The sequence below is a fragment of the Eptatretus burgeri genome, chromosome 1 (genome assembly GCF_056783735.1).
Source record: "Eptatretus burgeri isolate ZD-2024b chromosome 1, Ebu_testis_v1, whole genome shotgun sequence".
Classification (NCBI taxonomy): domain Eukaryota; kingdom Metazoa; phylum Chordata; class Myxini; order Myxiniformes; family Myxinidae; genus Eptatretus; species Eptatretus burgeri.
This window is the reverse complement of record NC_140961.1, coordinates 71,677,667-71,700,947: the sequence shown is the minus strand read 5'-3', so window position 1 is coordinate 71,700,947 and position 23,281 is coordinate 71,677,667. Positions and strand designations below refer to the sequence as shown.

The window sequence follows — 23,281 nt, the reverse complement described above, 5'->3', positions numbered from 1 at the left end:
CGAGCTGTCGATCGATAAAACCACGGACTTACTGATATCATCCTTGAGGTTGTGGAAAGCTCTTACAACAGCGGCATCTGGTGGAAAGTTTTAGCAATGCACTAGGGGATGTATTTTCTCGGAGTATTGCGAAATCCATCTCGCATAGTAAGCGAACATCCCGATCACCCGGCGCATTGTCTGCAAGTCCTGAGGTGGTGGTAGCTCACGGAGCGGGCGCAATCGTTCAGGATCAGGCTTAATTGTGCCGTCCGCTATCGTGTAGCCGAGAAGGTCAATTGACCTTGCCGAGAATACGCATTTCTCGTAGTTGAGAGTCAGATTATATTTTCTAGCAATGCTCAAGAATCTGGCTAGATTCCTATCATGTTCCCCCTGATCCCTACCGCACACTGTGACATTGTCCACGTAAACAAAAGTGTCTTTGAGGTTTTCATCTGAGATGATGTCGTCCATAACCCGTTGGAAGCAAGCTACCCCATTCGTGACACCGAAAGGTATTCTCCTGAATTGGTAGAGGCGCCTCCCTGCCTGGAATGCGGTGTAAGGTTTGTCTTCCTCTCGGATGGGAATTTGATGATAGGCGCTTCGCAAGTCGATGGTGCTGAATACCTTATAATTGGCCACGCGTTCGACCATCTCATCTATGCGTGGCAGGGGGTAGGCATCGAGTTGGGTAAAGCGATTGACCGTTTGGGAATAATCGACAACCATTCGTTTCTTATGGTTCTGACTGCTGGTTACTAACACCTGTGCGCGCCATGGCGAGTCGCTCGGTTCTATAATTCCTTCTTCCAGTAATCGCTTGGTTTCTGAAGTGATGAAATTCATGTCAGCAGTGGTATATCGCCGCGATTTGATCGCTATCGGTTTGCAGGCCGGCGACAAGTTAGCAAACAGCTGGGGGGACGTCACCTCCGCGGTGGTCAACGCATTTAAAATTAGACGAGGTTTGCTTCCTCCAAAGGGTATTTCGACGCTCGTGTGCTGCTTGAGGACATTATGACCCAGAATTACGTCTGCGCACAAATCACGAAGCACCAGTACCCTTACATCCCGATGCGTGTACCCTTTTACGTCCAATTCAACATTGCAGTATCCTCGTACGCGGGATTGTAGTGAGGTGGCGGCCATGCATACCGTATTGTCTGTCGGGTGGATCTTCCATTTCCTGCCCTTCGCTAGTGAGCTGTTGACGAAACTTTCAGAGCTACCGGTATCAATCAGTGCCTCAGCCATATGCCCGTTAATTCGTACGTTGATGATAGCCTTGGATAGATTCCCCGGGGAGGCTGCAGTTAATTTATTCTGCGAGTAGGGAGCCGCAGAAGTGGGTTTATTTCTCCTTAGAGTAGATTTACATACCCTGGCATAATGCCCTTTCTTGTCACAATTCATGCATGTGGCATCTCTGGCGGGACATTTTTGACGAGGATGCCTTTTGTACCCACAAAAGAAGCATTTACCAACCGGAGCAGTTGCTGAGGAGTTTGACGTGGCCTGGGTATCCGGCTCCTCGGGTGTTTCTCCATCCCCTATGTCTGGCTGTGTCTGTGCCAGTGGGGTTCCTTGGGTTCCCATCGTAGCAGCGTTCATTAGCAGCATCGGTGTCCCAAATGACTCAGATTGCTGCTGAGCCGTATCCATCGCTCGTGCCTGATCGACTACCTTGTCAAGAGTGGGTTGCGCTTTCTCTAGTAAGCGTTGCCGTATGTGGGCTGATCTGAGTCCTTGGATGAATGCCTCCCGTGTCGCTTCCTTTCGGTGTTCCTCGGCGCTTACGGCCCGGAAGCTGCCGTCTTTTCCCAGCTGATTCAGAGCTTGCAGGAACTGATCGATTGTCTCCCCGGCTGCTTGCTTGCGTGTGTTGAGAAGATGTCGTATGTATACCTCGTTCTTGGGCTTCACGTAGAGCGCCTGCAGCACGTCAATCGCTGCTTCGTAAGTGTCGCACTCCGAGAAGAGCCTGTACACGCTGGGCGAGACATGATTCACGAGAGCGGCAAATTTGTCAGCTCCTTCCTCGATGATGGTCAGATAGTGTGAGAAGGAACAGAACCAATGCGACCATTTCATTTCTGCGTCAGTCGCGTTTGGGTCTGCGTCGAACCTCTCTGGTTTGTAGATCTTGTCCATCGTTGGTTGAGAGAGCCGAGAAAACCAAATGGAATAAATTGAAATGAGAGCGAGAGATGAACCTTCAGAGTTTAGGCTTTATTCCATTTGATTGGAGCCGCTTCTACGGGCACACCGGGGAATACAGGTTCAGCTAGGAGTACATAAGCAGTAACGTATACATGTGCGATTAATCACCGCAGAATAAATCCGCGTAAGCACGGAGTTCGATATAATCTCCATTCTCACCAGTCAATGAGCACCTTCAGTTAACGAGCACCAAGTGAACAGCCGATGTAAATGGCAATGCCCCGGGGACAATCACCCCGTGCCGCGGAGACCTCCCCTTATACGCGAGACGCACAACATGTGATCCCGCGTCATGTCCCTCAATTCACCTCAATTCACCACACTTATTGCCAGTTATCACAGCAAAATATTCTCAAAAATCCTTTCACTTCGTCCAACATAACCCATTGGTAGTTTTTATTTCCCAAAACAGGGCTGGCAGGATGGCCTTGAGGGATGCACACTCGTCTCCTCGCTGTCTCGTCTGAGTTTGAACCTCGGCCGAGTTATAAACTGTCACCCTGGAGTTTCACAGGCAGGGTGATTCATCAGTGTGTGTTTCTGAACGTTAAATTGGGCATCCCATCTGCCACATGGGTTGGTGCATCGTAAAGATACCACGTTGTTCTTCGCGAAGAGTAGGCGAGCTATCGCCGGCACCCTGAGGAAATGACAAATTCCTGCCTTAACGTGCTAGAGGGTACTGCATCAGTGGCACAGCAGTGCCCTCAGCCATTGATGCTACGACACAGCCTTGTGCTACATACTAAAGAACAAGAAGATTCCCAAACTTCTGCTCTACACCTCCATTAACGGGAAAATTTCTTCCAACTGTGAATTTCATTTATTCATTTCGCAGGTATAAAAGCACAGCACATGTATCCGGTTAAAATCATGTAAATTCAAGTTAAGTCTACCCACAATAGTTAGGGAATTTTAGCAAATTGTATTGACCATCTGTGAAAAAATTGCTTAACAAAAAATTTCTTCACTAACGTATTCAACTCGGTGTCTACTAACACCTATCAATTAGTGCAAACCCAAATCCTTGTGGAAAATTCTGGGGAGGCAATCAAAGTTCGGGTGCTCAGAGGGCCTGCGGGAAAAAAATGGGAAAATTAACTTTTGCCTGGTGCATATCCTTGGTCAGTGAGTTGTCATCCATAGTCCCGGGCATCCACCGATGGACTTTGCAGCATCAGCCAGTCTCGAGTCTGGAGGTAAGCTCGGAGAGAGTGCTGTGCTGCAGCTCCTGTTGTCGGGGGGGGGGGGGAGTTTCTCAGGTTTTATGCTCCCAGTAGCAGCTCGCTTGCTGAAGATGCCGAATCTCAAGTCTTCCAAGTCTTTGGAGGATTTCCCATGGAACATGAGCATGAAAAGATCACAGCCTGCTTTAATGATATCACCTTTCTCAGCTCGGATGTCCATAAACACGTCCATTGCCCTCTCTGCTTCATCGGTCTTGCAGATCTTGCTTAGCAAAGTTGGTTTGCTAAACCCAAAAATTGCAGACAATGTTTCGCAGCCAGGGAAGCTGTGCAAGAAGATGAGATACCTCCGGTATATCTCTGGGAGGGCCTCCCGGATCTTCCCGACATCGTAAGATGTTTCTTTGGCTGTCGTGAGGAAGATCAGATGGTCTGCAACATGATGAATCAGCATAACCAGGACGTCTGTGTCCTCAGCCCTCACCTCGACAGGGGACTCTCTTGCCTCATCTCGAGCTGCGCGGACGATGGAGGTGTCTGCATCATCGGACCATTGCTGTACACTGATTCCATTCCCACTAAATGTCTCAGCAAGGAGCAGAACTAGCTGGGCTTTGTTGTTTTTGTTATCGAGGAACTTTTCTCTTCCAATGATGATTTTGAGATCCAGACGAATCTGAATGTCACAGCATACATTCTTTGTTCGTCTCAAGTGGTCATAGTCCTTGGTGGAGCTGCCATATCCGTCAAAGACCACCGTTATCCGGAGGCGATGGCTCCCCATGGACTTCACAAACCGGAGGTAGCTCTCGGCAACATCCTTCCAAGTTCGGTTAGCCTCCCACTTGACATTGTGCAGGGGCCACCCACCATCAACCACAAGGCTTGTGCAGGGGGTTGTTCGACAGGTGCCACACATGCCTTCAGGGACCTTGCTCGGGCAGCCTTGTCTGGCTTTCGCAACTTTTGATTTTTGTCAAACAGAGACATCGGTTTTGGCGTCAACTCAAAGCGCAGAGCTTCTTTGGTCTTGACTTCACACTCACTGATGACAATGAGGCGGTTGAATATCTTCAGTGAGTCAATGACCAGCTTCTCGCCATTGACTTTGGGTCCAGATAGAGGCTTGCAAGTGATTTGACCTTGTGTGTGGTTACCATTGCATCCACAACAGTTTTCCCATCCATCTTAGCCTGTATGGCTCTGCCAACTTCTTCTGCTTGATCAGCGTTGACTTGGTCTTCGGGAGTGCTGCTGAACCCAGTTGAGAAGGACACCAGAGTCTTCTTGTCCCGTGTGGCATCGAAAGGGTTGACTTCCTCCAACCACCCAACTATGGTGTTGACAGCATCGTTATCTCTCTTCATTTGGACTCTTTTAACGTCGGTGTGGACAGGTACCCCACATTTGACCATGCTTCTTTCGAGCTCTTGGTGAATGAACGAGAAGTGGTTCAGAGTCTGAACCCAAGACTTGTGAGAAGACTCATTCCAAAAGCGGCCTCTGTTTAGACCATCTGAGGATTTTGCCTCACGCATGAGTGTGGTTACATCCTTGTTCATACTGTCCTAAAAAATAAGACATTTTTTTGTAAACAACAGACAGGACATGAAATTTTGACACAAAACAGACAGAACACACATACAGTGATGTGTTTTAACATTAATAGGTCCACTCTACGTTGACTATATTCAACTTCTATTGAGTCCGGTACACAATAATTTTATAGCTAAAAGCTCTTAGCTAATGTCAGCTAACACAGAGAATTCTACTGAGCATGAGCACAAGTATAACCAACAATATAGCAGTGGTTTCAAAAATGTTGTATACTGGTTTCAGCACAATTTGAACAATCTGAATCAATTGAGCCAAATTACGGCAAAACACAGTCTGAGATATCTAAAAATGTATCATGTCAATATTTTACGGCCAGGGATTCATTTTTCCTCAAAAATAATGGTTGGAATCAATTCAGCACCCCAAAAAACCCCCGAGTTAGAAATCCCACAAGTCAATATTGGCAAAAGTTCATTTTCCCATTTTTTTCCCGCAGGTCCTCTGATCACCCGAACCTTGATTGCCTCCCCAGAATTGTCCACAAGGATTTGGGTTTGCACTAATTGATAGGTGTTAGTAGACACCGAGATGAATACGTTAGTGAAGAAATTTTTTGGTAAGCAATTTTTTCACAGATGGTCAATACAATTTGCTAAAATTCCCTAAGTACAAACAGAATATTACACACTGGTATCAATTCCGTCAAAAATGACGGGTTGGAACACATTACTTTATGGTGCAGTTGTGTGAGTGTGCCAAAGTTTGAAGCCTGGGCCTCGTGTCACGTGTGTTTATATCATCTTTATTAATTAGATATCCTACAGACGAAAACGAACACTCGGTTTACTCTGTGTGCATTGCTCATCACATGCAGTGCATTTCACCTCCCTGCGACTTGTTTTTATTGTTTTTTATTTAACCGTTCTGTACACCGCCATTGATGCCCGGATGGAAGTCACCGTGTTCATTTCCAAAAGAAAAGACGTAATTACTCTTTAATGGAAAATGTTTTTTGAATTTTTTTTTTTATCCTCAAAAACTAGACCGTAGTGAACACAGTCGTGTTAAAAGAATTGGCCTTTAAAACCCTGCTTAAATCATCCTTTTGAAGGGGGACAGACATCACACAAACAAATACACATACGCACATTGTGTTTTACATGGTAGATGCAAATAAAATTAACAGTGGACAGTAATGCACCCCTGCAGGATTACAAAAAAGTAAACTCAGTTACTGTCCAGTTGTTCTCTTCGAGGCACTGAATGAGGAGTTGAAACTGCTGGGACTACAGGTTTCCAAGGTCAAAACTCAGATCCAGGCTTTCAGTGACATCTTGGATGCTGCTATCTTGTCTGTACCTGTTTGTAGTGAGGATGTTGAGGTCATGGTTGAGATTCACTTATGTTGGCAGTGATATTCATGTCTCTACATGTTGTGAGCCTGAAGTCAATAGACGTGTAGATCGGGCCTAGGGAGTCATGGAGTCACTGGTTCATGGGGGGTGGCGCTGTCGGTACCTGTGTGTGAGGATGAAAGTTCGAGTCTTCAGGTCCTTGGTGATTCCAGTCTTGCTCTACTGGTGTGAAACTTGGACTCTGACCAGGGATCTGAGACGGAGACTTAACTCCTTTGGTACCAGGTCTCTTCCGAGAATCCTTGACTATTGCTGATCAATTGCTTGTGTCCAACGGGCAGTTGATGAGAGGGACACAAATGAGATTTGTTACCTGTATGGTCCGTGAGTGTCAGCTGCGGCTGTATGGACATATGGCTCGTTTTCCTGATGCTGATCCTGCTCACCAGATTCTCTCAGCAAGGGAGCCTCATGGGTGGAGGAGGCCAACGGGCCGACCACTTGACTCGTGGTTGCAGCAGGTCGATGAGCATCTTAAAGAGATGGGGATGGGTCAGGCATCTGCCTGGGGGATGGTCAGATGGAGGCCCTTGGATACTCGCGGAAAGTGGACGCCGCAACACACTGCTGTGGTGCATGCTCCCATAACCTGACCTGTCTTGTTCTCCTCAATGCAAGAGAGACAGAATAAAGAAACAATCTCCAATAACAACAATATCAGCAACTGAAAGGGCACTCGGTAGAGCACATACCTCCGCCCCACAATGCCTGATCTACGGGAACATATCGGGTCCAATACATTTTTGACACAACGTGTTATATATCGTTTTTTGCCCTATCTCTCAATGGTGAAAAATCACTTTAAAATTCGAGTAGTCTGATCCGGATCTGGATCTACACCAAAATCAAATCAATTCTTCCTTGCCACACACGTAACCGGTCCACCAAGTTTCTTCCGAATCCGTCCACAGCTTTTTGAAATATCATGCTGTATATCATTTTTGCCCCATCTTTCAATGGTGAAGAATCACTTAAAAAAATTCCAGTCGCCGGATTCGGATCTTCACCAAAATCTAATCAGTTTCATCCTTGTCACATACCCAATGTGTCCACAACTTTTTGAGATATCCTGCACAGAGACAGACAAAACAGACAAATAAACACAGAGAAAGGGTGGAACACATAACCTCCTTCACCATCGTTTGGTGAAAGTGATCATCTAATTATGTTCAAAGCCTCATGGTGGAGTTAAATATCATTGAATATATCACTTTTGGCCCTCTCTCAATGGTGAAGAATCACTTTAACAATAAAATAACTCTTGTATCCAGATCCGGGTCCGGATCTTCAACAAAATCGAATCACTTTGTTGTGGTCACACACCCAAGCTGTCCACCAAATTTCATCTGAATCCATACACAACTTTTTGAGATATCGTGCTACATATTAGTTTAGCCCTCTCTCAATGGTGAAGAATCACTTGTAAAATTCTAGTGGTCGGATACGGATCCAGATCGTATTCAACATCTAATCGGTTCGTCCTTGTCACACACCCAACTTGTCCACCAAATTTAATCCAGATCCATCCACAACTTTTTGAGATATCCTGCGCACATACATACAGACAAACAGACAGAAAGGGGTGAAAACATAACATCCTTCACCTTCAGTGGCAGAGGTTAAAAACCTGACCATATCATGGGATGTAATTTTTACAGTAACTCACAGGATGGACAAGGCCCGAGAGGTACGCACACTCGCTATGAAGCTGTTTAGCTTTGTTGGAATGTCTGCCCAGCTAAAAAATTGTCATCCCGGTGTTTCACAGGCAGTGATTCATCAATGTGTGTGCCGTCACTCGGATTGACGTTAAACTGGGCGTCTTACTTGCTGGTATTGGTTGGTGGGCATGAAAGATCCCACGGTGTCCGACGGAAAGAGTAGGGAAGCTATCTCCTCCACCATTGCTAAATTACAAATTCCAGCTCTCACCCATTGGGGATATTACATCAGCGGTTCCACGGCACTCCCAGCAATGATGCAACCAGCAACAACACGATGCACATGAAAGGAGGATTTTTCCAGTTATATATATTTGGGAGACAGAGGGTGTGCGAGGGTGTGAGAGGGTGTGAGAGAGAGAGAGAGAGAGGGTGTGAGAGAGAGAGAGAGAGAGAGAGAGAGAGAGAGAGAGAGAGAGAGAGAGAGAGAGAGAGAGAGAGAGAGAGAGAGAGAGAGAGAGAGAGATGGAGAGAGAGAGATGGAGAAAGAGAGATGGAGAGAGAGAGATGGAGAGAGAGATGGAGAGAGAGAGAGAGAGAGAGAGAGAGAGAGAGAGAGAGAGAGAGAGAGAGAGAGAGAGAGAGAGATGGAGAGAGAGAGATGGAGAGAGAGAGAGAGAGAGAGAGAGAGAGAGAGAGAGAGATGGAGAGAGAGAGAGATGGAGAGAGAGAGAGAGAGATGGAGAGAGAGAGAGATGGAGAGAGATGGAGAGAGAGAGAGAGAGAGAGAGAGAGAGAGAGAGAGAGAGAGAGAGAGAGAGAGAGAGAGAGGGAGAGAGAGAGAGAGAGAGAGCGAGAGATGGAGAGAGAGAGAGAGAGAGAGAGAGAGAGAGAGAGAGAGAGAGAGAGAGAGAGAGAGAGAGAGAGAGAGAGAGAGAGAGAGAGAGAGAGAGAGAGAGAGAGAGAGAGAGAGAGAGAGAGAGAGAGAGAGAGAGAGAGAGAGAGAGAGAGAGAGAGAGAGAGAGAGAGAGAGAGAGAGAGAGAGAGAGAGAGAGAGAGAGATGGAGAGAGAGAGATGGAGAGAGATGGAGAGAGATGGAGAGAGAGAGAGAGAGAGAGAGAGAGAGAGAGAGAGAGAGAGAGATGGAGAGAGATGGAGATGGAGAGAGAGATGGAGAGAGAGATGGAGAGAGAGAGAGAGAGATGGAGAGAGATGGAGATGGAGAGAGAGATGGAGAGAGAGATGGAGAGAGAGATGGAGAGAGAGATGGAGAGAGATGGAGAGAGATGGAGATGGAGAGAGAGATGGAGATGGAGAGGGAGATAGAGAGAGATAGAGAGAGATAGAGAGAGAGAGAGAGAGAGAGAGAGAGAGAGAGAGAGAGAGATGGAGAGAGAGATGGAGAGAGAGATGGAGAGAGAGATGGAGAGAGAGATGGAGAGAGAGATGGAGAGAGAGATGGAGAGAGAGATGGAGAGAGAGATGGAGAGAGAGATGGAGAGAGAGATGGAGATGAATAAAAATAGTTTAATTACCTCCGCCATCAAAGGTGAAGGAGGTTATGCTTTCACCCCTCTCTGTCTATTTGTTGCTCTGTCTGTCTGTCTGTGTGCAGGATATCTCAAAAAAGTTGTGGACGGATTCTGATGAAATTTTGTGGTTGGTTCGGTGTGTAACAAGGACGAACTGATTAGATTTTGGTGAAGATGCGGATCCGGATGTGACGACTAGAATTTTTTTCATGATTCTTCACCATTGAGAGATGGCGCAAAAATGAAAGAAAGCACGATATCTCAAAAAGTTGTGGATGGATTCGGACAAAACTTGTTGTCAGGTTGGGTGTGTGGCAAGGACAAGTTTGGTGTGAGGACAGGTTGGGTGTGTGAAGATCCGAATTTGGATCCGTATACGATAATTATTTAATTTTTAAAGTGATTCCATTGAGAGATTGGGCCAAAAACTATATACAGCACGTTATTATCCCACCCCCCCCCCCCCCGGAAGGAGGAAGCGGGATATTGTAAACGTCCGGTTTGTTTGTCTGTTTGTTGTCTGTCTGTCTGTTAGCAACTTTAGGCAAAACGGCTTTAACAAACACTATCAAATTTAATCCACAGGTGGGCAATGAACCTTGGACGACCCCATTAACTTTTGGGTCCAATTGGATCAAAGGTCAAGGTCAAGAAAAGATCAAAATCGTTTTTCGCTCATAACTTTGTCAAAAATGATCTGATTTACTTCAAACTAAGCTGAAAGTGAACCTTATTCTATTTGTCACTCATAATCTTACCCATTCCTTTCGTGAAAAATGCATATTTGTGAAGATCGGTAGGGTCCGAAGACTTTATGCCCTAAATGGGCAGGATTTGTTGTGCCTGGCACCACTTGTTTGAAAAATGTATTGGGCCCGATGATATGTTCTCATGGATCAGGCATTGAGTGGCAGAGGTATGCCCCCATTCATATTTATGAATTCGCTTTTTGATGCTTGTGTTTCCTTTTTGAACACTTCCATTGACTGGTCCATCGTTTCACTGTTCCACAGAAACCCAGTGGAAAGAGCTTCTGAAACAATTTAAGATTTTCAAAAAGAAGTCCACAAAACAGAGTGTGCTTATTGTTGAAGGACATGAGGGGAGTACTTCAACCGTCCTGCAACATATTTGCAATAAGTTGAAGGACAAAAAGGAGAACAAGGAGTTCTACAAAAATCACAGGTATTTTCAGCAAAAGTGAAGATTGGTTTGTGGTTGAACTGCCAAAAGGACTTTGTCGAGATTGTGAGAAGTCAGTAATTAGGAGCTAAGGATTGATTGTATCATAACTGAAGCCTGGCAGTGCTGCTGATGCAGTGCCCTTGTGCATTCTGGCAGGAACGTTTAACCTTGTTCATGTTTTGGCAATAATTTGTTACATCTTCACAAACGAACCCATTTGATCTTCAATGTCCACCAACTGATGCTTGCAGGCAGGACCACCAGTTTACTTTTCATCTGAGGGGTGGTACCACCTTGCATGCAAAGCACCAGGGTGATAGTATTATGGTTGTGGGGATAGATAGATGAATTTCATCGGAAAGTTCGGAATGTATCGAGTTGCTTGGTTCGTCGACGTGTCGGAGGCATCTCGGTATAAACTAAGTCGGGAAACTGCGCTCAAGTGTTACTTGTCATCACACGGGAGGGGGGGGAGGGGGGTGTTGCTGTGTTAATTAGATTGCGATTAAGACCAATTTTCCCCAGTACGTAATTGACCCCATGTATGTAATTCCTAAGTTTTTGTATTTACAAGCCAACAATAACGGGAATTACGTTTTTATAACAACAACTATAACAAGTCATACCCCCGGAGTGGATCATTGATAGGCGTGACATCGAAGAGAGATCAGAAGTGAACGCATAAGTGTTTTGGTTTTGTTCGTTCAGTTCGGTGAGTGAGGAATGTGTTCAGAGAACGGAACGAGAAGATGGCGTGTAAGATCAGGGCATTATGGCTGGCTTTCCTTCGAAGCATGAAGAAGACGGCACGATTCTCATATCCGTGCTGAGGCAAATTGGCTCGCGTGGTGGAGTAAGGCGCTGGCAATTGACTATTGGTTGGTTCGAGAGAGATGGACCTCAAAGCCTCGTGGATATCACCGAAGAGACGGCGCCATTCTGCAGAGAGCAGGATCGGCAAGCGCGGTCATTGAGGAAGCCGCACGGCGGTTGGTGAGCCCTGGCATTGAATATCACCTCACGAATTACCTCATGTACGTTTCTCGCCCAGAGTGAGGCTCAGCTCTATTTTGGGGTGCTTCTAACTGCGCTGGACAAAGAGGCTCGATCCCGAAGTTCAATAAAGACCATCTCTGGACAAAGCTAAGTGCCAGTATAAAGGGAGGATTTGCTTTCCTTTTGTTTTCCCCTCGTCTGTGTGTAAGTCCTTGTGTAGAGGTGCCTCGACTTTAGACGTTTATTTACTTCACTTATTAATTATTACATTTGGAATTTCTCTTGTAAGTATTTCTATTTTCTTTAAATCCCCATGTTTATTTTTCGTTTCTGGTGTTCATGTATCTGTTGTGGGAAACGAGTATAAACCCCTTGTGTTGTGCATCCATCTGGGCCTCTGTCCCTCCACCAGTGCCGCTCTGCTCCTCCCGCATGCCCTGCCATGAAATTATCCACCATGAAAGATCATAAGGTGCTGACATTTCAGGCATTATCCTTTGTCGGAGCAAAAGAGAGAGGGAGACTGGAAGCTTCCCATCACTAACAGTGGGAAATGGGAAGGCAGTGACAGTGGGACAAACCACTTCCCACTTCCCATGTCTCTGTTTTGCTCTGATGAAAGGTAAAGCTTAAAACGTCAAGATCTTATGACCTGTTATGGTGGATAACTCCCCGTTTATTCTCTCTTTGCATTTTATTGTGCTGCCAAAGTAAGACCGATAGTTTTGTGCTGGAATTAGCAATTGCATTTAGACAGTTCACAGGCGATTGCATGGACCTTTATGCTGTCCTGCTTGCCCTTCTCCCACTCCCCCCTTGGTGATTATTACGTACAATCGTAAACTTGTTTATGAAGCAGCTATATTCATTGGTGATGCCTTCACTTTTGAATAAACCTAGTGTTGGCTTAGTTGTTAGGGGGGCTGGCTTGGGGTCTTAGGCTCGTGAGTTTGAGGCACGTTTACTGCTGAATTTACACCAGGTGGGGTTGACTCAGCCTTTCGTCCTTCTGAGGTTGGCGAAATGAGTACCCGTGTACTGGTATAGGGGCACAGCATCAGTGGCACAGCCATGCTGCTTTATGCAAGCACAGAATAGAACTTTTTAATGCACAAACATTGTTTATTTTCTCAAAGGTGGACAAACAAACTGAATGATCTCCATTTTTGTGATTTATTAATAATCACTTGTGCCACTTCACTCCAGGTTTCATGCCTCCTGTGTTCGTAATGTTGAGCAACCAGCATAATGCTTTTGAATTCTTTATTTTAATCATGATAAATTAACTTGCAAACTCCATTTATCCATTGTCAACAAGGAATGTTGGGCATCAAGTAATATGTGAAGGAAGCTCCTCCAGCCTTGGAGGTGAAAAAGGCTTTCAAGTGCATTTTGCCAAGTTTTCTATAATGATCTTCCTCTTTAGGATTGTCCCTCTGAAGCTGACTGACAAAACCGGCAACACATTGAGGAAGATGTACGAGATGCTGCCCAAAATAAACGAGGAAGGTTGTTCAAATTCTCCAATTGACATTGCCAAAGCTCTTCTTGCAGAGGTGACAAAAATCAACCATTTAAATAATAAACTGAAATTGACCCCTTTAGAACTTGACACAGTGAAATTGGACACACACACACACACACACACACACACACACACACACACACACACACACACACACACACACACACACACACACACACACACACACACACACACACACACACACACACACATACACACATACACACATACACACATACACACATACACACATACACACATACACACATACACACACGTTGTGGTTCTTTGTAGGGTAAAGATGGATGCTTCAGTACTGTGAAAGACTCTGTTGACCAAGCATGGATAAGCTGACGGCTTGGTCCATGAACTGTGGTTCTTTAAGCTGAGCTGTGCTGAAGATGGATATATCGGGCCTGGGGATGGCTCTGTTCAGTATTAGAGACTCGCGAGTAGATACACACACACACACACACACACACACACACACACACACACACACACACACACACACACACACACACACACACACACACACACACACACACACACACACACACACACACACACACACGGATATTTTGAGACCTAGTACGCCTATCCCGAGCTCTCCTGAAATCCAGCCATTTGTGGGGATAGCAGTCAACAACAGCAACTTGCATGCACCTTTACACGCTTATATGTGGACACACTCTTATACAGCAGAATTTTTTTTGTTGCTGTTGAAGAAGAAGAAGGTGGTTTCAACAAATCTCCTCCTCTAATTTGAGCAATAAGCAAGAGCAGACCCAGTGCCGCGATTTCAAATTGCCCCCTCCCTCATCTTACCCTTCCCCCCCTCCCCCCCCCCCCCCCCGTAACTTGAAATCGCATGAAATCAATTTCATCCTGTCCCCTACGAATTCAGATTACGCCCTCAAAACATTTATATTTGTATGTTTAATTACTAACAAACATTGACCACGTGACCGCCTTCAAAGAGTTTGCAATGAATTTTGATTTTATTATGAATGATTTTATTTTAATATTGTTATTAATTGAAATCAGTATTTCTCATACAGTTATAGTTTTTTCCATATTTTTATGATATCCTTCTTCGATATAGTTGATACAAATAGATATACTGGTATATCTTTTTAACCAACTCAGAGTATATTTACAATTATGAATAATTTTATTTTAACATTGTTATTAATTGAAATCAGTATTTCTCATACAGTTATATTTTATGCCATATTTTTTATGATATCCTTCTTCGATATAGTTGATACAAATAGATATACTGGTATATCTTTTTAACCAACTCAGAGTATGTTTACAATTATGAATAATTTTATTTTAACATTGTTATTAATTTAAATCAGTATTTCTCATACAGTTATATTTTATGCCATATTTTTTATGATATCCTTCTTCGTTACAGTTGATACAAATAGATATACTGGTATATCTTTTTAACCAACTCAGAGTATATTTACAATTATGAATGATTTTATTTTAACATTGTTATTAATTGAAATCAGTATTTCTCATACAGTTATATTTTATGCCATATTTTTTATGATATCCTTCTTCGATACAGTTGATACAAATAGATACACTGGTATATCTTTTTAACTAACTCAGAGTATATTTACAACTATGAATGATTTTATTTTAATATTGTTATTTATTGAAATCAGTATTTCTCATACAGTTATAGTTTTTTCCATATTTTTATGATATCCTTCTTCGATATAGTTGATACAAATAGATATACTGGTATATCTTTTTAACCAACTCAGAGTATATTTACAATTATGAATAATTTTATTTTAACATTGTTATTAATTTAAATCAGTATTTCTCATACAGTTATATTTTATGCCATATTTTTTATGATATCCTTCTTCGATATAGTTGATACAAATAGATATACTGGTATATCTTTTTAACCAACTCAGTGTATATTTACAATTATGAATAATTTTATTTGAACATTGTTATTAATTTAAATCAGTATTTCTCATACAGTTATATTTTATGCCATATTTTTTATGATATCCTTCTTCGATACAGTTGATACAAATAGATATACTGGTATATCTTTTTAACCAACTCAGAGTATATTTACAATTATGAATGATTTTATTTTAAATTGTTATTAATTGAAATCAGTATTTCTCATACAGTTATATTTTATGCCATATTTTTTATGATATCCTTCTTCGATACAGTTGATACAAATAGATACACTGGTATATCTTTTTAACTAACTCAGAGTATATTTACAACTATGAATGATTTTATTTTAATATTGTTATTTATTGAAATCAGTATTTCTCATACAGTTATAGTTTTTTCCATATTTTTATGATATCCTTCTTCGATATAGTTGATACAAATAGATATACTGGTATATCTTTTTAACCAACTCAGAGTATATTTACAATTATGAATAATTTTATTTTAACATTGTTATTAATTTAAATCAGTATTTCTCATACAGTTATATTTTATGCCATATTTTTTATGATATCCTTCTTCGATATAGTTGATACAAATAGATATACTGGTATATCTTTTTAACCAACTCAGTGTATATTTACAATTATGAATAATTTTATTTGAACATTGTTATTAATTTAAATCAGTATTTCTCATACAGTTATATTTTATGCCATATTTTTTATGATATCCTTCTTCGATACAGTTGATACAAATAGATATACTGGTATATCTTTTTAACCAACTCAGAGTATATTTACAATTATGAATGATTTTATTTTAAATTGTTATTAATTGAAATCAGTATTTCTCATACAGTTATATTTTATGCCATATTTTTTATGATATCCTTCTTCGATACAGTTGATACAAATAGATACACTGGTATATCTTTTTAACTAACTCAGAGTATATTTACAACTATGAATGATTTTATTTTAATATTGTTATTTATTGAAATCAGTATTTCTCATACAGTTATAGTTTTTGCCATATTTTTATGATATCCTTCTTCGATATAGTTGATACAAATTTCTCTTGTTAGGTTGAATCTTTGTATATAATGTGTTTGTATTCCATACGTCATGCACTTTGAACAAGTGGATGAGTGGTTTTATTGCAATTAACATTTTTCTTACATTTTTTATGTTTCCAGGATTTTGAGACGAGCTTTCAATCTTGTATGTTTTACGTGTTCTATTCAATAAACGTATAATGAGTTGTGGGCATAATAATTTATCATTTCAGCTAAATCAGGGAGGAGAGGTTAGTGTCAAAGTGCGGGGGTAATATGAAATCGGGTTCAGGCTACCCCCGGGGGTAACTTGAAATCGATTTCAGATTACCGGGAGGTAACTTGAAAGGGGAAGAGGTTGAAGTCTTTACACCGGTCTTGGGCGACGTTTCACCTGCTTCATGGCACGCTCCATGTCAGTGGACCCTGAGCCTCAGCGCGTGTTTGGTTTCTACTCCGATACAAACGTTCATTTTCGGTCATGTGCTGATGCTTGAGATCAAATGGAGAAGTGCTTTTTTATTTTATTTTGCAAACCTCAAGCAAAATTAACGTCACATGCCATCATCGATGGGCTGCTCTGCTCTCTTTTTTTTTAGTTTTTAGTTATACGTGTGTGTGTGTGTGTGTGTGTGTGTGTGTGTGTGTGTGTGTGTGTATTTGCACTTGCACGCACACACTCTTGTTTACCCTCACCGAAGGAGAAGAATATTGTGTTTGGGTCCGCTTGCTTGTCCGTCTGTCTGTCTTTCTGTTTGATGGTCCGCACATAAGTTTTATAATTTTTCTCCGCAACCACTTGTCAGATTGAAACAAAATTTTCACCATCGGTGCGAATACTCGTGTGGAATGTTTCAATCATAAATATGACATCATAGAGATTACATGGTGTGCAAGCCATGTTGAAAAAAACGGATAAACTTTGGACCTCTGTATCTTCAAAACTGCCCCAAGGAAAAAAATATATCAACTTGGCACACGGCAAGTACTTCTTGTGGGGAATAGCGTGATTTTTTTGATGAGGTTATAGGCACCTTCATTATGATGTCATAATTGCATCTGCAGAACACCACATCTGATCAGTATGAATATTTTTGAGGGTCATCTTGGGATAAAATGGTCCATAGAATAAAATTTGATGATGCCATCGGTCATGTGATTCGGTTGGCATCTTTTTTTCTTTTTTTTTAACCATCAAAAATCTTATCTGAAGTGGCTGAACAGTTCGAGTTGAAACTTTACACGTATGACCGCCTATCCATGAGGAAAAAAAGGCTCACACATATCATGTTATTGGTCACATGGTTTGGCAGCCAGATTGCATTTACCTAATAACCCATAAAAAACTTCTTCTCCAGAATAGCTGGACAAATTGAAGGGGAACTTCTCACAAATGTACCCCAAGCCACGGGTGTACAAGTTTGCAGGAATAAATGATAGGTCACATGGTTTGGCAGCCATATTGGATTGAAGAAAAATATGAATGTTTCTCTGGAACAGCTTAATCAATCGACGTAAAACTTCACATTTATGATCTCGTAGTGATGGGAAATATATGTTTTAAATTTCAACTTGATCGGGTGTCATTGTCTGGCAGCCAGAATTATTTTATTTTTTGATATGGGTTATTTTTGTTTTTTTATTTTTTATTTTATTATTATTATTTTTCTATGCCCGATATATATATATATATATATATATATATATATATATATATATATATATATATATATATATATATATATATATATCGGGGCGTATTATGCGATACCGGTCGTCCGTCCGTCCATCCTTCTGTCTGTCTGTCTGTCTGTCCGTCCGTCCGTCCGTCCGTCCGTCCATTCCTGTCTGCACTCTAACTCCCAAAGTTTTCAACTTTCACGTTTCATAGCGAACGCAGTGAGCTTCATACTTAACGCATGTACATGAGAGAAGAGGAAACAACAACAACAACAACAACACAATACCCCTGGCTATTTGGAATCCGTGTCGTTGGCTATGACCTTTTGCTTCCGGTTGTTTTTAAACGCTGTGCGGTGTATCAACACGATTGGGTTTTATTTCTATCTTGTGAATATTACTGAACGCGTGCACATGAGAGAATAGGAAACAACAAAAACAACACAATACCATGGCAATTAGGAATCCGTGTGTTGGCTCGGACCATTTTGCTTCCCTTTTTTTTTTGCTTCTGTTTTTTTTTTGTTTCCGGTTTTTGTCATGGGGAATGATGCATGCCGGGAGATAAACGCATCGTCAGAGACATGAAAGACCCAAATAATATCAGACATTGTGTATATTTCCTCCACTGATTTTAATAAAGATATCTCCTGCATCATCAAAAAATAATTTTTAATCGTGATTTACCTTATTCGATCACTAATTCCGAAGTAACCTGAAATTGCGTATACAGTTGTGAACAAGTTATAGGTAAAGTCAGAAGCGAATGTAAGAAGAATACTACGTTCACTTGTAGTATTTATTTTTCAGATGAGATCCTGTTCTAGGCATTGTAGTTGTTGTTGTGAAGGTAATGTGGAGGTATAATGTTGAAGTAATATATATATTTTTTTTTTATGAGATCCTGTTCTCGGCGGTGTAGTTGTCGTTGTGAAGGTAATGTTAAGGTAGTATTTATTTTTGCTGATGAGATCCTGTTCTCGGTGGTTTAGTTGTTGTTGTGATGGTAATGTTAAGGTAATATTTATTTTTTCATAGCAAAAAGATGGTTTAATTTGATATATTTAAGAGGTGAATGTAAGAAGAATTCTACGTTCGCTTCTCGGCTTTGACTATTCCATATTATTTGGTACATAGGTACAGACTGTGGAGACGGTGTGTCGCGACATACGTTCGTCATCCAAAGTGGTTGCCATGGCAACCAGGATGCTGTTTTCCATGTCGTAGCACAATTCTGTATATACCTTCTTGTTCGGGCATATATTGTGCTCACTTGAGCTCTTGTTTTAATACATATAATACCCTGCTTGACCTTGTTATGATGCTTGTTATTATGACCATAACGACTTTCCATGTATGGTTTTGTTCCATTGTTCCTCTTGGAACAATGAGGCTCATTTGGCTGTACTTGGATGGGTTTGAGGTTGGAGGAGCATCAGCTGAAATGTGAATCTGACCCAGGTTCCTCCTGATGACTTCATCTTTGCTTTTTGCTTGTTCAATGCAGGACTGTACCTATTTGGTCTTCCATTTGATTTGAATTGAATTTATTTTCATCCCATTCTAAATTCAATTCAATAATGAATAATAATTTTAAAATCATCCTGTGTCAGGGTCAGGTGTCTGATCAAAACGGGATGTCTTGGAACCCAGTCATCACTGTCAGCAGTTATAAAGTGGCAGTTCTAATTATGTATTTTATTAATTATGTAAAGGCCCTGTCACACCTTGAGGATTCAGCCAGCGTATGCCTGACGTATGAAAAATTTGGCTAAAACGCTGGCACACGTCAAATACGTTATGGGTAAGTTTGTATACGTTAAGAGTACGCTGGCATACTTCGTAGTATGCCAAGCTGTTAGACAAATTTTCCATGCTTGAAATTTTTCGACATATGCCAGCATATGACTCACACATTCCGCATAACGATGCCATAAGTTGTAGGCACGTCACGCGATCGTTGACACACTTCGACACACGTTACTTGTAAGTTACTCATCAGTCGAAACACGTCGAGGTAATGTTTATCGTACCTGAAACTTATTTCTAACCAATGAGTAACGTGTTGTAGACATGTTACGCGATCGTTGACACACGTCGACACACGTTACTTGTACGTTACTCATAAGTCGAAACACGTCAAGGTAATGGTTCGCGTCAGTGTTCCAGACTCCCTGGTTTTTTGTTTTTTCTTCGGTATGACGGTGATGTTGACACTTTGATTTCTAGTGCGGTTATAATATAATATAATTAATAGGCTGCCGCTCAACGATTTAAATCATAACCGCACTATAAATCGAAGTGTAAACATCACCGTCATACCAAAGAAAAAACAAAAAACCAGGGAATCTGAAACACTGAGGCAAACCATTACCTCGACGTTTTTCGACTTTTGAGTTACTTACAAGAAGCGTGTGTCGACGTGTGTCAACGATCGCATAACGTGCCAACAACTTATAGCCAGCGTATGCGGAACGTGTGTCATATGCCGAGTACGTCGAGAAATTTTCAACATGCTGAAAATTTGTCGACAGACTCGGCGTATGACGACGGATGCCAGCGTGCTCTTTACGTATACAAAACTTACCCATAACGTATTCGACGTGTGCCAGCTTGGTTCGGCAAATTTTTCATACGTCGGTATACGCTGGCTAAAACGTCAAGGTGTGACAGCGGGTTCACACTTCGATGTCTCGTGCGGTTATGATTTGAATCGACGAGCCGCAGCCTATGAATAGCCTACGCCACGTGATCGTCGGCGATACACTGCCGCGCTATGCATAAGTTAGACTATCGTTGGACAGAGGTTGTGAATGCCGACAACACGCTCAGCATTCGTTGGTATAAGTTATCTATATGTGATTGAAACGTTATGTGTACGTTACTAACACGTTATGCATATGTCCAACACATTATTATATGCCCAAAACTTAAAAAAAAAACACACCAATAGTTCAGCGTACACCAGCGTTTTACATACATTTTGATACCTTGCCATACGCTGGCTGAAACGTCAAGGTGTGACAACCCCTTAACACACCAGTATGCATTTTATGTACATATATGGATATATATATATATATATATATATGGATATATATATATATATATATATATATATATATATATATATATATATATATATATATATATATATATATATGATGAAGTGCACGGCGAGGATGGTTCGAAACAGGCTCCTCAGGGCAGGGCTGAAGTCGTGCAAAGCTCGAAAAAGCCCTTCATCAATGAGAAGCAAAGAAGAGCCAGGCTGAGGTCTGCAAAAGACCAAATGGATTGGACTGTAGAGGACTGGAGTGAGGTCATCTTCTCTGATGAGTCCAATTTTCAGCTTTGCCCAACACCTGGTCGTCTAATGGTTAGACGGAGACCTGGAGAGGCCTACAAGCCACAGTGTCTCGCACCCACTGTGATATTTGGTGGAGGATCTGTGATGATCTGGGGGTGCTTCAGCAAGGCTGGAATCGGGCAGATTTGTCTTTGTGAAGGACTCATGAATCAAGCCACGTACAAGGTTGTCCTGGAAGAACACTTGCTTCCTTCTGCTCTGACAATGTTCCCCAACTCTGAGGATTGGTTTTTCCAGCAGGACAATGCTCCATGCCACACAGCCAGGTCAATCAAAATGTGGATGGAGGATCATCAGATCAAGACCCTGTCATGACCAGCCCAATCTCCAGACCTGAACCCCATTGAAAACCTCAGGAATTTAATCAAGAGGAAGATGGATGGTCACAAGCCATCAAACAAAGCCGAGCTGCTTGAATTTTTGTGCCAGTTGTGGCATAAAGTCACCCAACAGCAATGTGAAAGACTGGTGGAGAGCATGCCATGATGCATGAAGGCTGTGATTGAAAATCAGGGTTATTCCACAAAATATTGATTTCTGAACTCTTCCTAAGTTAAAACATTCGTATTGTGTTGTTTAAAAATGAATATGAACTTGTTTTGTTTGTATTATTTGAGGTGTGAAAACACTGAATCTTTGTTGTTATTTTGATCATTTGTCATTTTCTGCAAATAAATGCTCTAAATGACAATATTTTTATTCGGAATTTGGGAGAAATGTTGTCAGTGGTTTATAGAATAAAACAAAAATGTTCATTTTACTCAAACACATACCTATAAATAGTAAAACCAGAAAAACTGATAATTTTGCAGTGCTCTCTGAATTTTTTCCAGAGCTGTATATATAATATGGATAAATGTTGTTGTTGTTCGTCTTTTGGCTGCTCCCTTTAGGGGTTGCCACAGCGGATCATCCGTTATGATCTGCATACTGATTTGGCACAGGTTTTACGCCGGATGCCCTTCCTGACACAACCCTGGTCGCCTCTTATGACAAAGGGATAAGGATTAGGTTTCACCATGATTCCGGGCTGCCCTACACCAGGCAGCGTGGCCCAGCGTGGCCCAGGTCAGAGCTCCCATCCTCAAGCGATCCTCCAACCCAAGCCTCCAAGTAGCCGGATTACAGGCGCACGCCACTGCGCCCATTGTATATATGGATATATGTATGTATGTATGTATGTATGTGTATATATATATATATATATATATATATATATATATATATATATATATATATATATATATATATATATATATATATCTTCTTTCAGCAGCTCCCTTTTGGGGTCGCCACAGTGGATCATCTGTTATGATCTGCATAATGATTTGGCATAGGTTTTACGCTGGATGCCCTTCCTGACGCAACCCGAGTCGCCTCTTACGACACAGGGATCTGGTTCACCTATTCTAACCGGGGTATACACCAACCCAGTACACTGGTGCTCACTTCGCCGACCTCAGAAGGATGACAGGCTGAGTCAACCCCATGGTGTATTAATTCAGTGGCTCAATGGGGCTTGAATTCAGGACCTTTTGGATCCCAAACCTCTGCCTGAACCAATGCGCCAACACCACGCATATTTCTATATCTATGTATGTATATATATATATATATATATATATATATATATATATATATATATATATATATGTATATGTATATATATATATATATGTATATGTATATATATATATATGTATATGTATATATATATATATATGTATATGTATATATATATATATATGTATATGTATATATATATATATGTATATGTATATATATATGTATATATATATATGTATATGTATATATATATGTATATATATATGTATATATATATATATATATATATATGTATATATATATATATATATATATATGTATATATGTATATGTATATATATATATATATATATATATGTATATGTATATATATATATGTATATATATATGTATCTATATA

General features: G+C 41.3%; 1 protein-coding gene across 4 annotated transcripts in view; it reads left to right on the top strand.

Annotated features, from left to right (window-relative positions):
* The window catches only part of LOC147034720 (uncharacterized), a 73,855-nt gene that overhangs the window by 29,137 nt on the left and 21,437 nt on the right, over nt 1–23,281 (top strand). For 3 of the 4 annotated variants that reach the window (XM_085887819.1, XM_085887792.1, XM_085887802.1), the window contains exons 4-5: nt 10,572–10,743; nt 13,166–13,295. In XM_085887819.1, coding sequence (XP_085743945.1) covers nt 10,572–10,743; nt 13,166–13,295 — 302 coding nt within the window. Of the gene's footprint in view, nt 1–10,571; nt 10,744–13,165; nt 13,296–23,281 lie in introns of those variants that run through there. The other variant, XM_085887811.1, reaches the window with a different exon arrangement.